General features: G+C 37.6%; 1 protein-coding gene across 7 annotated transcripts in view; it reads left to right on the forward strand.

The window, feature by feature from the left end:
* Positions 1-16,243, forward strand: part of LOC309651345 (uncharacterized protein) — a 217,899-nt gene that overhangs the window by 190,142 nt on the left and 11,514 nt on the right. For all 7 annotated transcript variants that reach the window (XR_014258016.1, XR_014258017.1, XR_014258018.1 and 4 more), the window contains one exon: positions 7,505-7,630. Coding sequence is in view for 1 of the 7 variants with exons in the window: in XM_082444010.1 (XP_082300136.1) it covers positions 7,505-7,552 (48 nt within the window). In the remaining 6 variants the exon portion in view is untranslated. Of the gene's footprint in view, positions 1-7,504; positions 7,631-16,243 lie in introns of those variants that run through there.

A 16,243-nucleotide genomic window follows, 5' to 3' on the forward strand; every position in this document is an offset into this window, starting at 1 on the left:
TGAGATACAAGTCTAAGTTCTTCCTTATGCTTGTGAATATTCAGTTTCCCACGAATTTACTGAAGAGAAGATCCTTTTCTCATTATATATTCCTGGCACTTTTGTCAAGATCAATTGATTGTTAATATGTCGATTTATTTCTGAGGTCTGTATTTCGTTCCATTGTTCTATATGTCTGTTTTTGTACTGTGACCATACTGCTTTGATTACTATGCTTTGTAGTATAGTTTGAAATTATGAAGCATGATACCTTCAGCTTTGCTCTTTGTGCTCAAGATTGCTTTGGATATTTGGGGTCTTTTATGGTTCCTTATGAATTTTAGTATTTCTTTTTCTGTTTTCTGGGGAAACTGCCTTCGGAATTTTGACAAGGATTGCATTGACTCTGTAGATTGCTTTGGATAATATGGACATTTTTAATAATGTTCATTTATTCAGTCTATTAATATGGGCGATCGTTCCATTTATTTGTGTCTTCTTCAAATTCTTTCATCAATATTTTATAGTTTGCAGTGTACGGCCCTTTTACATTCTTGGTTAACTTTATTCCTAAATATTTTATTCTTTTCACTGCTATTGTAAATGGGACTTTTTTAAACCTTTTCTGATAGTTTCTGTTGTTAGTATAGAGAACCACAAGTGATTTTTTTTTTAAATGGATGGCTAAATGGGTTTTTATTTATTTATTTTTGGCTGTGCTGGGTCTTCGTTTCTGTGCGAGGGCTTTCTCTAGTTGTGGCGAGTGGGGGCCACTCTTCATCACGGTGCACAGGCCTCTCACTATCGCGGCCTCTCTTGTTGCGGAGCACAGGCTCCAGACACGCAGGCTCAGTAGTTGTGGCTCACGGGCCCAGTTGCTCCGCGGCATGTGGGATCTTCCCAGACCAGGGCTCGAACCCATGTCCCCAGCATTGGCAGGCAGATTCTCAACCACTGCGCCACCAGGGAAGCCCCCACAAGTGATTTTTATATGTTGATTTTGTGTCATGCCGCTTACTCGATTTATTTACTAGTTTGAACAGTTTTTGGAAGTGTCATTTTTAGGTTTTTGTAGATACAAAAACATGTCATCTGCAAACAGAAAATTTAGGGTTACCTTCATGATTTGGATTTATTTTATTTATTTTTCTTGCCTACTTGCTTTGGTTAGGAATTCCAGTACTATGTTGAAAAGAAGGGGCAAGAATTGGTACCCTTGTCTTGGCTGAAACTTAGGAGAAACACTTTGGGGACTGTTAGCTTTGCGCTTGTCATATGACTTTTAATGTGTTGAGGTATACCTAATTTCTTGACAGTTTATCATGAAAGGAAGTTGGATTTTGTCAAATAATTTTTATGTATCTATTAATATGATCATATTTTCCCTTTATTCTCTTAATGTAATGTATCACATTTATTGATTTGCATACATTGAGCCATCCTTGCATCCAGGCATAAATCCCACTTAATCATGGTGAATGAATCCCTTCAATATGCTACTGAATTTAGTTTGCCAGTATTTTGAGTGTATTTCATCTATGTTATTCAGGAATGTTGATCTGTACTTTTCTCATCGTGCCCTTGTCTGTTTTTTTTTTAAATTTATTTATTTTTTTATTTATTTATTTTTGGCTGTGTTGGGTCTTCGTTGCTGCACGTGGGCTTTTCTCCATTTGTGGCGAGTGGGGGCTGCTCTTCGTTGTGGTGTGTGGGCTCCTCGTTGCAGTGGCTTCTCTTGTTGCGGAGCACAGGCTCTAGGCGCGAGGGCTTAGTAGTTGTGGTGCACAGGCTTAGTTGCACTGCGGCATGTGGGATCTTCCCAGACCAGGGATGGAACCTGTGTCCCCTGCATTGGCAGGAGGATTCTTAACCACTGCGCCACCAGGGAAGTCCCCCTTGTCTGGTTTTGGCATTACCCTTGTCTGGGATGCCTCATAAGATGGGTTGAAAGTGTTCCCTCCTCTTTAAATTTTTGGAAGTATTTGAGAAGTCTTGGCTTTAAGTACTTTAAATATTTGGCATAATTCACCAGTAAAACCATCTGGTCCTGGGATTTTATTTATTGAGAGGTTTCTCAATACTGTTTCATTCTCTTTACTCATTACTGGTCTGTTCATGTGTTCTATTTCTTGGTAGGTTGTATGTTTCTAGGAGTTTCTCCTTTTTTTCCTAAGTAGTCCAAGTTGTTTGCATATGATTGTCAATAGTAGTTTCTGATTGTCATTTGTATTTCTGTGGCAAAATTGTAATGCCTTTATATGCAGGTGTGTGTGTTTATTTATTTGTTCATTCATTCATCATTCATTCAGTCTCTCTTTTAGTCATTCTTGCTAAGTTTGTCAATTTTGTTTACCTTTTCAATAAAAAACCTCCAATATTATTTATTCTTCTACTGTTTTTGTAGTCTTTATTACTTTATTTTTAATTTTTATTGGAGTATAGTTGATGTACAATGTTGTGTTCAGTAAAGTGAATCAGTTATACGTATATCCACTCTTTTTTAGATTCTTTTCCCATATAGATCACTACAGAGTATTGAGTAGAGTTCCCTGTGCTAGACAGTAGGTCCTTCTATTACTTTTATAACTGCTCTAATCCTTATTATTTATTTCATTCTGCTAATATTGGGCTTAGTTTGTTGTTTTCCTAGTTCCTTTAGTTGTAAAGTTAGGTTCTTTAATTGAGTTTTTCTTCAGAGACAAAAGGTTTTATTACTTATGGCACAGCAAGTGTGAGCATAATATTGTATTGGTTCTCCTTCTCCACACCCCAGTTCCCATTGGGATGACAGAGTGGGATCCAGTTGAGTGCTAGGCATGTACTTGGTTGTGTTACACTGAGGAACACTGAGTTTGAGGAGTCCACTGCTTCTAAAATGAGAGGTTAGCAGGTTCCTGTTTGTCTGAGGGAGAGACATTAGCTCATTCCTCAAGGCTGTTCATTACAAACACACTCCCAAGAAATGGCTCAGGTGAAATGCTGTCAGGGCATGCATTCTTTTTCTTTCTTCTTTTTTTTTTTTAATTGAAGAATAGTTGGCATATAATATTACATTAGTTTCAGTTGTACAACATAATGATTCAGGATTTAAGTATATTACAAAACTATCACCTTGATTAGTCTAGTAACCATCTGTCCCCATCCACAGTTACTGCAATATCATGAACCATATTCTTTATTCTGTATATTAAATTCTTTTCAATTTTTATCATATAACTGGAATTTTGTACTTCTTATACCCCTTCACCTGTCTTGTCAAAGACCCACTCACCTCCCCTTTTGCAACCACCAATTTGTTCACTGTGTCTGTAAGACTGGTTTTGTTGTGTGTTTTGTTTTGACATTACACATAGTGAGATCATGTGGTATTTGTCTTTCTCTATGTGAGTTACTTCACTGAGCATAATATTGTCTAGGTTCATCCATGCTGTCAAAAATGGCAAGATTTTATCTTTTTATGGCTGAGTAATATATAACTATATGTACATTTGTATATACATAGATACATGTATATGTATCTGTATATGAGTATATATCTACATGTGTATAGATACATGTATATATGTGTATGTATGTGTATATGTATGTGTGTATATGTGTATGTGCATTTTGTATATTCATATGTATGTGTATATGTGTGTGTGTGTGTGTGTGTATATAAAATCACTTTTTTATCCATTTGTCTATCATTGAACATTTAGGCTTCCACCACATATCGGCTATTGTAAGTTATGTTGCAGTGAACACAGGGGTGCATGTATCACTTTAAATTACTTTTTTGCTTTGTTTTGTTTCCTTTGGATAAATAAACATAAGTGGAATTGCTAACTCATATGGTAGTTTTATTTTTTTATGTTTTCAGAACCCTCCATAATGTTTTCAATAGTGGCTGCACTGATTTACATTCTTAGCAACAGTGCAGGTCAGTGCTCTTTTCTCCACATCCTCAGCAACACTTACTAACTGTTGTCATTTTGATGATAGCCATTCTGACACCTGTAAGGTGATCTCATTTTGTGGTTTTGAGTTGCATTTCCCTCCTGATGATTAGTGATGTTGACCATGTTCCCATGTGCCTTTTAGCCATCTTCTTTTTTTTTGGCAAAATGTGTATTCAGATCCTCTACCCAATTGTTTTTTTGTTTTATTTATTTTTTAAAATCATAGTTTATTTACAATATTATATCAGTTTCAGGTGATATTGGATTTTTCACAGATTACACTTGATTAAAAGTTTTTACAAGAGAATGGCTATAATTCCCTGTCCTATACAATATATATTTTGTTGCTTATCTATTTCATACATAATAGTTTGTACCTCTTAATTCTATACCCCTAATTTGCCCCTCCCCCCATACCTGTCCCCACTGGTAACCACTAGTTTGTTTACAGATCTGTGAGTCTGTTTCTGTTTTGCATATACATTCATTTGTATTATTTTTAGATTCCACATATAAATGATATCACACAGTATTTGTCTTTCTCTGACTTACTTCATTAAGCATAATATTCTCGAGGTCCATCCACAATGCTGCAAATGGCAGAATTTCATTCTTTTTATGGCCGTGTAAGATTCTACTGTACATATATCCCATATCTTCTTTATCCATTTGTCTATTCATGGGCATTTTGGTTGCTTTCATATCTTGGCCATTGTCAGTAGTGCTGGTACGCACATTGGGGTTTATGTATCTTTTTGAATTAGTGTTTTCATTTTTTTCCTAGATAGGTACCCAGGAGAGTTATTGACGGATCATATGGTAGTTCTATTTTTAATTATTTTGAGAAACCTCCATCCTATTTTCCATAGTGCCTGCAACAATTTACAATCCTACCCACAGTGTACAAGGGTTCACTTTTCTCCACATCCTCTCCAAAATTTGGTATTTGTAGACATTTTGATGAGAGCTATTTTGACAGGTGTGGGGTTGATATCTCATGGTTGTTTTGAATTGAACTTCTCTAATAGTTAGTGATGTTGAGCACCTTTTCATCTGCCTTTTAGCCATCTGTATCTTCTTTGGAAAGATGTCTATTCATGTCTTCTGACCATTATTGATTGGGTTGTTTGTTCATTTTTTCTCTGTGTGATATTGAATTGTATGAACCATTTATATATTTTGGATATTAACCTTTTGTCAGTCATATCATTTGCAAATATTTTCTTACACTTTGCACTTTGAATTTTGATTTTGTTGATGGTTTTCATGGCTGTGCAAAAGCTCTTAAACTTTATTTAGCTTCCATTTGTTTATTTTTGCTTTTATTTCTTTTGACTTAGAGGCCAGATCCCCCAAAAATTATTGCTACAATTTATGTCGAAGAGTGTTCTGCCTATGTTCTCTCCGGGGAGCTTTATGGTTTGGTGTATTACCTTTAGGTCCTTAATCCATTTTGAATTTTGTGTCTGGTGTGAGGAAATGTTCTAAAATCATTATTGTACATGTAGCCCTCCAGTTTTCCCAACACCACTTATTGAAGAGACTGTCTTTTCTCCATTGTATATTCTTGCCTCCTTGGTGGTATTTTTATTCACCATAAGTGTGTGGGTTCCTTTCTGGGCTCTCTATTCTATTCCGTTGATCTGTGTGTCTGTTTTTGTCATTATTGTAGCTTTGTAGTCAGGGAGCATGCTATCTCCAGCTTTGGTCTTTTTTCTCAGGATTGCTTTGGCAGTGTGGGTATTTTGTGGTTCTATATTTGGGGATTATTTGTTCTGTTTGTGAACAATGTCATGGGTATTTTGATAGGGATTGCTTTAAATCTGTAGGTTGCTTTGAGTAATGGGGCTATTTTAAAAAGATTAATTCTTCCAATCCAAGAGCATGGGCTATCTTTTCATTTATTTGTGTCATCTTCAATTTCCTTCATCAATGTCTTATACTTTTTAATATATAAATCTTTCACCTCCATGATTAAATTTATTCCCAGGTATTTTATTATTTTTGGTACAATTGTAATTTTTTTTTCTTAATTTCTCTGATAGTTTATTAGTGAAGAGGAAAATAACAGATTTTGGTATATCAATTGTGTATACTTCAATGAAAATAAAAATAAAAATTAACAAATGGGACCTAATTAAAGTTAAAAGCTTTTTTGCACAGCAAAGGAAGCCATAAACAAAAAGACAACACTCACAATGGGAGAAAATATTTGCTAATGAAGCAACTGACAAAGGATTAATCTCCAAAATATACAAATAGCTCATGTAGCTCAATATAAAGAAAAAAAACAAACAACCCAATCAAAAAATGGGTGGAAGACCTACACAGGCATTTCTCCAAAGAAGACATACACATGGCCAACAGGCACATGAAAAGATGCTCAACACCATTAATTATTAGGGAAATGCAAATCAAAACTACAATGAGGTATCACCTCACACCAGCCAGAATGGCCATCATCCAAAAATCTACAAACAATAAATGCAGGAAAGGGTGTGGAGAAAAGGGAACCCTCTTGCACTGTTGGTGGGAACGTAAATTGATACAGCCACTATGGAGAACAGTATGGAGGTTCATTAAAAAGCTAAGAATAGAGCTATGTTATGATACAGCAATCCCACTACTGGGCATATACCCAGAGAAAACCATAATTCAAGAAGACACGTGCACCCCAATATTCACTGCAACACTATTTACAATAGCCAGGAGGCAGCCTAAATGTCCATCAATGGAGTAATGGATAAGAAGATGTGGTACATATATACAATGGAATATTACTCAACTATAAAAAGGAACGAAATTGGGTTATTTGTAGAGACGTGGATGGACCTAGAGAGAGTCACATAGAGTGAAGTAAGTCAGAAAGAGAAAAACAAATATCATATATTAATGCGTATATGTGGAATCTAGAAAAATGGTATAGATGATATAATTTGCAAAATAGAAATAGAGACACAGATGTAGAGAACAAATGTATGGACACCAAGGGAGGAAAAGGGGGGATGGGAGAAATTGGGAGATTGGGATTGACAGATATACACTATTGATACTATGTATAAAATAGATAACTAATGAGAACTTATTGTATAGCACAGGGAACTCTACTCAGTGCTCTGTGGTGACCTAAATGGGAAGGAAATCCAAAAAACGGGATATATGTATACGTACAGGTGCTTCAGTTTGCTGTATAGTAGAAACTAACAGAATATTGTAAAGCAACTATACTCCAACAAAGTTAATTTAAAAAAAGAAAAAAAATGTGTATATTTCAAATTTACTGAGTTTATTTATGCTAATAATTTGTTGATGAGATCTTTAGGGTTTTCTCTACATATTATCATATCTGCAAACAGTGACAGTTTTACTTCCTTTACAAGTTAGATCCTATTTTGTATTTTGATTTTTGTCTTTTGGCTGTGGCTAGAACTATTAATCCTGTGTTGAATAAAAGTGGTGAGAGTAGGCATCCTTGTCTTATTCCTGTTCTTGGAGGAGATGCTTTCAGCTTTTCACCATTAAGTATGATGTTAGGTCTGCTTTTGTCATATATACCCTTTATATTCATTCATTCATTCATTCAGGCCGCACCGCACAGCATGGGGGACCCTAGTTCCCTGACCAGGGATTGAACCACACCCCCTGCAGTGGAATCGCAAATTCCCAACCACTGGACTGCCAGGGAAGTCGCTGTCCTTTATTATAAAAAGGTATGTTGCCTCTATACCCACCTTGTTGAGAGTTTTTATCATAATTCAAATGTTGAACTTTGTCGAATTTTGCCACATCCTTTGCTGGAGGTGTGAAGTTGATCATATGATTTTATCCTTTGTTCTGCTAATCTGGTGTGTCACTTAATTGATCTGCATAGACTGAATCATTCCTGCGTTGCTGAGATGATCCATGTGATCATGGTGTATGGTTCTTTTAGTGTATTGTTGAATTCAGTTTACTAATATTTTGTTGAGGGTTTCTGCATCTATCTTCATCAGGGATATTGGCCTGTAATTTACCTTTTTTGGTAGTGTGTTTATCTGGTTTTCATACATGGGTGATGCTGGCCTCAGAAAATAAGTTTGGAAGCACTCCTTCATCAGTTGTTTGGAATAGCTTGAGAAAGATAGATGTTAACTGTCCTTTAAATGTTTGGTAGAATTTATTAGTAAAGCCACCTGATCCTGGACATTTATTTATTGGGAGTTTTTTGATTATTGATTGATTTCATTTCTAGTAATTGATCTGTTTAGATTTCTTATTTATTGCTAACTCAATCTTGGCAGATGTATGTTTTTAGGAATTTGTCCACTTCTTCTAGGTTATCCCATTTGTTGGTGTATAATTGTTTGTCGTAATCTCGTAGGATACTTTGTATTTCTGTGGTGTCTGTTGTAACTTCATCTCTTTTATTTCTGATATATTTGGGCCCTCCCTTTTTAAAAAAACATACTACTATTGTCTTTTATTCTTTACAGAAGCTTAATAAGTGTTTGATCTACTACCCTTACTCTATGTATACTTTTTGCAGTGAGATTTTTACTTTTGTTTGTTTTCCTGTTACTATCAATAATTAGTGAGACTTCTTTTAAGCTTAAGTAAATTCCTTCAACATTGCTTATAAGGCTACTTTATTAGTGATGAACTCTTTTAGCTTTTGCTAGTCTGGGAAACTCTTGATCTCTCCTTCAATTCTTTTTTTCCCCACATAAATTTATTTATTTATTTATTTTTGGCTGCATTCGGTCTTTATTGCTGCGCGCGGGCTTTTCTCTAGTTGTGGTGAGCGGGGGCTACTCTTCCTTGCAGTGCGTGGGCTTCTCATGGTGGTGGCTTCTCCTGTTGCAGAGCGCAGGCTCTAGGTGCACGGGCTTCAGTAGTTTCGGCTCGCAGGCTCACTAGTTGTGGCTCGCGGGCTCTAGAACACAGGCTCAGTAGTTGTGGCACAATGGCATAGTTGCTCCACGGCATGTGGGATCTTCCCGGACCAGGGCTCGAACCCGTGTCCCCTGCATTGGCAGGCAGATTCTCAACCACTGCGCCACCGGGGAAGCCCTCTCCTTCAATTCTGATCATAATCTTACTGGTGGAGTATTCTTGTTGTAGGCTTTTTCCTTTTAGCCCATTGAATATATCCTGTCATTCCTTCCTAGTCTGCAAACTCTGCTGAGAAGTCAGCTGACAGTCTTACGAGAATACCTTGAACATACCTAGATGCTTTTATTTCACTGCTTCTATGATCCCTGTTTACCTTAAATTTTTGGCACTTTATAATATGTCTTGGTGTGGACCTGTTTGTCTTCATCTTGTTTGGGACTGTGTGTTTCCTGGACCTGGATGTGTGTTTCCTTCCCCAAGTTAGGAAAGTTATCAATTACTATATCCTCTAATAAGTTCTCTGCCCCTTTCTCTCTTCTCCTCTTTCTGGGACCCCTGTAATGCTCGTGTTAATATTCTTGATGTTGTCTCAGAGGTCCCTTTACCTATAGTCTTAATTCTTTTTTCTTCCTGCTATTCAGGTTGGGTGATTTTCACTACTCTGTTTTCCATTTCACTGATCTGTTCTTCTGTATCATATAATGTGGCTTCCCTCGTGTGTGTGTGTGTGTTTATGTGTTTTAATCTCATTTATTGTATTTTTCAGCTGTTTGGTTCTTTTTGACATTTTATTACTCTTTGTTGAAATTCTCACTATGTCCATCCTTCTCCTAACTTGAGTGAGCATCTTTATAATCATTACTGTGAACACTTTTTTTTTTCGGGTAGAATGCTTATCCCTGTTTTATTTAGTTCTTTTTCTGATGTCGTGTCTTTTTACTTCATTTGTAACATATTCCTCTATTTCCTTATGTTTCCTAATTCTCTGTGCATTTCTATTCATTAGGTTCAGGTTGTTACATTCCCGGGTCTCAGAGAAGTGGCCTTACATAGGAGATGACTGATAGGGCCCAGCAGCACGTTGTCCTCTGGTCAGCAGAGCCACATGCTCCAGGGGTGTCCCCTGTGTGGGCTGCACACACCTTTCTCTTATGGCAGGGCCAACTCCTGTGGAGAAGCTGGTAGGCAGTGTTGGACCCTGGCCTAAATGGCTGTGAGGCCCTGTGGTATGTGATTGCCATGGGTGTGCTGGTAGCCCAGGCAGCCCTCCGTTATGGGTGGCTGTGTGGTGCTCCAGGTGCACAGGTGGATAGGGTAGGCCCCCAGTGTGTCTAGTTGTGAGGCCTTGTGGTGCAGGAGTGCTGTGGGCATGGTGGTAGATGGGGAGGCCCCTGATTCTAATCAGTTCCAGGGAAGACTCTAAAATGTTGCTTGCCAATGTCTCAGTTCCTAGCGAGAGTCCCAGCTGCCTCTTGCCTTTCCAAGAAGCTCTCTGAGATTAGCAAGTGGGTCTGACCCAGGTGTCTTTCACACTGCTGGCTCTGCACAGGGACTGAGAACGTGTGAGATTTGTGTGTGCCCTGTGAGAGCAAAGTCTCCGTTTTCTTTAACCTCCACCTTTCCTGAGAGCAAGCCCTGGAGGTTTTCAAAGCCAGACCTGCTGTGTTCTTTTCCTCCCAGGGCAGGAATCCTGGGCTGAGCAGCCTGATGCAGGGCTCAGACCCTTCCCTCCGTGTGGAGGACCTATGCAACTGTGATATCTTCCAGCTGTGCATCACTGTGCTCGAGGTGTGGGTTCCAACTAGACTGTGTTTCCAGTCCTCCTACCTGCCTTGTGGGTTCTCCTTCCTAATATCTTTAGTTGTGGAAAAGTTTCCCTGCTAGTCTTCAGGTCATTCTCAGAGATAATTTCCGTGTAAGTTGTTGTAATTTGGGTGTGTCTGTGGCAGGAGGGGAGCTCAGTATCTTCCTACTTTATCATCTTGATCGCCTCTCAAGAATTCTTTTAAAATACATGCATTTATTACTGTAAACATAACTCTTTGAATTGCATTGTTTTTCCTGTATTCCATACATTTAGGTACTTTGTGTTTCCAATTTTGTTTGCTTTAAGATTTTTTAAAAATTTCCCTTTTGATTTATTCCTGTATTCACTGGCTATTCAGGAGCTTATTGCTCAATTTCTAAGTGTTCTTGAATTTTCAATTATTCTTTCTAATATTGAATTTCAGTTTCATACCATTGTGGTTGGAAATGATACTTGATATGATTTCAGTATTCTTGGATTTTTGAAGACTTGTTTTGTGGCTTAACATATGATGTACCCTAGGAAGTGTTCTATGTGTACTTAAGAAGAATGGAAATTTTGCTGCTGTTGAGTGGAATGTACTGTATATGTCTGTTAGGTTCATTTGATATCAAGTGTGTGTTCAAGTTCGGTGTTTCCTGCTTGATATTCTGTCCAGTGATCTATACAGTGTTGAAAGTTGGGTATTGATGTTTCTTACCATTATTTTATTTCTGCATTTTCCCTTCATGTGGGTTAATATTTTCTTTATATGTTGAGAGGCTCCAATGCTGGATACATACATATTTATAATTGTCATAATTTCTTGATGAATTAATCCCTTTATCATTATATGATAACCTTCTTTCCTTTGAGAGGTTTGACTTCAAGTCTTTTTTCCCTGATAATAGACTAGTCAGGCAAGTATCATTTTCATGGAGTATTTTTTTTCCAATCATTCAATTTTATGCTACATATACGGATTTAAAGTTAACATGAATCTCTTGTACACAGTATATAATTGAAGTTTCTTTAATCCATTCAGCCACCCTATGGATTATTTAAATTGAAGTATAGTTGATTTACAATATTACATTAGTCTCAGTGGTGCAACATATGGATTTAATATTTTTACAGATCGTGCTCCACTTAAAGTTATTACTAAATAATGGCTATATTTCCCTGTGTAGTACTATATATCCTTGTTTGTTTATTTCAAACATAGGGGTATTGGATTTAGAGAAACAAACTACTGTCTTTCCCTGCCCCCTTCACTCGCCCCACCAGTAACCACTAATTTGTTCTCTGTGAGTCTATTTCTGTTTTCTTATGTACATTCCTTTCTTGCATTTTTTAGATTCCACAGAGAAGTGAGAAGATAGAGTATTTGTCTTTCTCTAACTTATTTAAGTAGGTATAAATATTCTAGGCCTATCCACGTTGTTGCAAGTGGCAGAATTTGATCCTTTTTAATGGCTGAGTAATAGTCTCTTGTGTATACATACCACATCTTCTTTATCCACTCATCTGTTGATGGACATTTAGTTTGCTTCCATATGTTGGCAATTGTAAATAATGCTGCTGTGAACACTGTGATGCATGTATCTTGTCAAATTGGTGTCTTCATTTTCTTTGGACACATACCAAGCAGTGGAATTTTTGGCTAATAGTTCTACTTCTAGCTTTTTTCAGGACCTCCATATTGTTTTCATAGTGGGTGTACTAATTTACAATCCCACCAACAGTGTACTAGGATTCCCTTCTCTCCTTGTCATGAACAACATTTCATATTTGTAGACTTTGGAATAATAGCCATGTTGAGAGGTGTGACGTAATGTCTCATTGTGGGTTTTTTTGTGGGTCATTCATTAAATTTAACTTACACATGAAGGTGATAGGCTGGATGTGATCTCCAGGTTTAGTTTGCTGATGCCTGGTATAGGTTAATTTGAGGAGAATTAATACCTTTACAATGTTATTTATTGCTTCATTTTTTCATGTTGACATTTAATGTTCAGTAACAGATTTAAAAATTTTTTTCCCTAACGGATATCTGAAGTCTGTCGGTTTGTTTCTGTTTTATAAATTAGTTCATTTCTATCATTTTTTAGACTCCAGTATAAGTGATATCATAGGATATTTGTCTTTTTCTATCTGACTTACTTCACTTAGAATGAAATAATGCCATCTGCAACAACAGGGATGGACCTAGAGATGATCATGCTGTTTCATTTCTGAGTAATAATCGATTGTGTGCATGTACCACTTCTTCTTAATCCATTCATCTGTTGATGGACATTTTGGTTGCTCCCATGTCTAGGCTATTGTAAATAGTGCTGCAGTGCATGTTTGGGTTTGGGTGCATTTGTCTTTTCGAATTCTGGTTTTCTGCAGATGTACGCCCAGAAGCAGAACTGCTGGATGATATGGTAGCTCTATTTTTACTTTCTAAAGGCATCTCCATACTGTGCTTTATAGTGGCTGTTACCAGCTTACATCCCACCAACAGCATAGGAGGGTTCCCTTTTCTTCACGTCCTCTCCAGCATTTATGGTTTGTAGACTTTTTGATGATGGCCATTCTGACTGCGTGAGGTGATACCTTGTTGTAGTTTTGATTTGCATGTGTCTAATAACTGGAGATGTTGAGCATCTTTGCATGTGTTTTTTTTAAACACTGAGAAAAAGTTACAGTTGAAATTGGCTTCTTGAAAGTCAATTTTTTTTTTTCAATAACTACCACAGGACATTTGTTAAGGGCAGGTGTCATTTACACCCTGGCAGTCCTTGTGAATATTAAGTGCCCATAAGCACGTTTTAAAGTTGCTGTTGTGGAAATGTGCACAGGCGGTAGGATTTCCTTCATGCCCCTCTCTGGTTACTTGGGTAAGCTGAGCTGCTGTGGAAGACGGGCTCCTGGATTGTAAATTAGTGTGGACTGTGCCAGAACAAACCCAAAATCTTGTGTTTTGTTACTTCTTTTTTTTTAAATTTAATTTTCTTTTTTATTGGAGTAAAGTTGATTTAAAATATTGTGTTGGTGGTAGGCATACAGAATCTTGTTATGTATATTCATATGTCTATTCATCTTCAGATTCTTTTCCCATATAGGTTATTAGAGAGTGTTGAGTAGACTTCCCTTTGCTACACAGTAGGTCCTTGTTGATTATCTATTTTATATGTATTAGTGTGTAAATGTTTTTCCCAACCTCCTGATTTATTCCTTCCCACCACCTTTCTCATTGGGTAACCATAAGTTTGTTTTCTAAGTCTGTGAGTCTGTTTCTCTCTCTTTTATTTTTTTGGCTGCACTGCGAGGCATGTGGGATATTAGTTCTCCCAACACCAGGGATCGAGCCCACGCCCGCTGCAGTGGAAGCTCGGATTCTTAACCATTGGACCACCAGGAAAGTTCCTGTTTCTCTCTTGTAAATTAGTTCACTGGTATCAATTTTTAAATTTCACTTATAAGTGGTATCATATGATATTTAACTTTCCCTTTCTGACTTACTTCACTTAGTATGATTATCTCTAGGTCCATCCATGATGCTGCAAATGGCATTCTTTCATTCTTTTTCGTTTCTGAGTAATATTTCACTGTGAACATGTACCACTTCTTTTTTTTTTTTATAAATTTATTTATTTATTTTTGGCTGTGTTGGGTCTTCATCTCTGTGCGAGGGCTTTCTCTAGTTGCGGCGAGTGGGGGGCCAGCCTTCATCGCGGTTCGCGGGCCTCTCACTATCGCCGCCTCTCCTGTTGCGGAGCACTGGTTCCAGACGCGCAGGCTCAGTAGTTGTGGCTCACGGGCCCAGTTGCTCTGCAGCATGCGGGATCCTCCCAGACCAGGGCTCGAACCCGTGTCCCCTGCATTGGCAGGCAGACCCTCAACCACTGCGCCACCAGGGAAGCCCCCATGTACCACTTCTTTATCCATCCATCTGCTGATGGATATTTTGGTTGCTTCCATGTCTTAGACATTGTAAATTGTGCTGCGGTGCACATATGGGTGCATGTGTGTTTTCCAATTCTGGTTTTCTCTTGTTATACGCCCAGGAATGGGACTGCTGGATCATATGGTAGCTCTAATTTTACCTTGTAAAGGCACCTCCATACTGTTCTCTATAGTGGCTGTTACCACCTTAGATCCCAACAGCAGCATAGGAGGGTTCCCTCTTTTCTACAACCTCTCAACCATTTATTGTTTGTAGACTTTTCAATGATGGCTATTCTGACTCACGTGAAGTGATCCCTCATTGTAGTTTTGATTTCCATGCCACTAATAATACACGAATTAGAGCATCTTTTCAAGTGCTTTTCTTTTAAACAGTGTGAGTAAAATTTACCTATTGAAATAGGATCTTGAAAGTCTGTTTGATTTGATTATTTTTTTTTGCTTACCTACCCCTGGATATTTCCTGATTGCAGGTGTCATTTACAGCCCTAGAGTCCTTGTGAATATTAAGTACCCATAAGCATTGGTTTTAAAGTTGCAGTTGCAGGAAAGGGCAACAAGGTAGTGGAATTTATTCATACTCAACTTGATTGCTAGGGCAAACAGAGCCTTAGTGGAACTCCTGTTCCTAGTTGTAAATTAGAGTGGAAAGTGCCAGGACAAATACACAAAACCTTGTGTCACATTACTTCTTGTTTACTTTAATTTTTATTTCTTATCAGAGTAAATTTGATTACAATGTTGTTTGTTCTAGGTGTACAGAATCTGGTTCATTCATACGTATACATGTATCTAATCAGGTTTAGATTCTTTCCCATGTTGGTCATTACAGAGTGTTGAGTAGACCTCCCTTGGCATCCAGTAGGTCCTTCTTGATTATATATTTTATATGTATTATTAAATGTATGTTAACCCCAACGTCCTAATTTTTCTATTCCTTTCACCTTTTTCTAAGTCTGTATGGGTCTTTGTCTGTGGGAATATGTTCATGGGTATCAATTTTTAGATAACACCAGTAAATGATATCATCGGATATTTGTCTCTTTCTGACTTACTTTACATAGTATGCTTATCTCTAGGCTCATCTGTGGTGCTGCAAAAGGCATCGTTTCATCTTTTCCATGGCTAATATTCCATTGTGTACGTACCACTTCTTCTTTGTCCATTCATTTGTAGATGTACATTTTGGTTGCATCCATGTCTGGCTATTGTAAATATCGCTGCAGTTCACGTTTGGGTGCCTGCATCTTTCTGAATTCTGGTCTTCTCGGGTTATAGGCCCATTAGTGTTTTGGCAGGATCATATGATAGCTCAGCTGTTACCTTTCAAAGGCACCTTCATTCTGTTCTAATTAGTGGCTGTTACCAGTTTACATCCCAGCAACAGCATAGGAGGGTACCCATTCTCGGAAACCCATTCAGCATTTATTGTTTGCAGACATTTTTTTCTGATGGCCATTCAGACTAGTGTGAGGTGATACCTTTTTGTAGTTTAAATTTGCATGTCTCTAATAATTCTTGATGTTGAACATGTTTTCATGTCCTTTTTGAAAAAAAAGAACAACAGTGTGAGCAAATTTACCTCTTGAAATTGTCTTCTCGAGAGTTTGCCCTGTTTTGAATATTAATGTCCATTCCTGACCTCAGGACATTTTTTGAGGGCAGTTGTCATTTAAAGCCCTGCAGTCCTTGTGAATATTAAGTGACCATT

This window comes from Balaenoptera physalus (assembly GCF_965194825.1).
Source record: "Balaenoptera physalus genome assembly, chromosome: 21".
Classification (NCBI taxonomy): domain Eukaryota; kingdom Metazoa; phylum Chordata; class Mammalia; order Artiodactyla; family Balaenopteridae; genus Balaenoptera; species Balaenoptera physalus.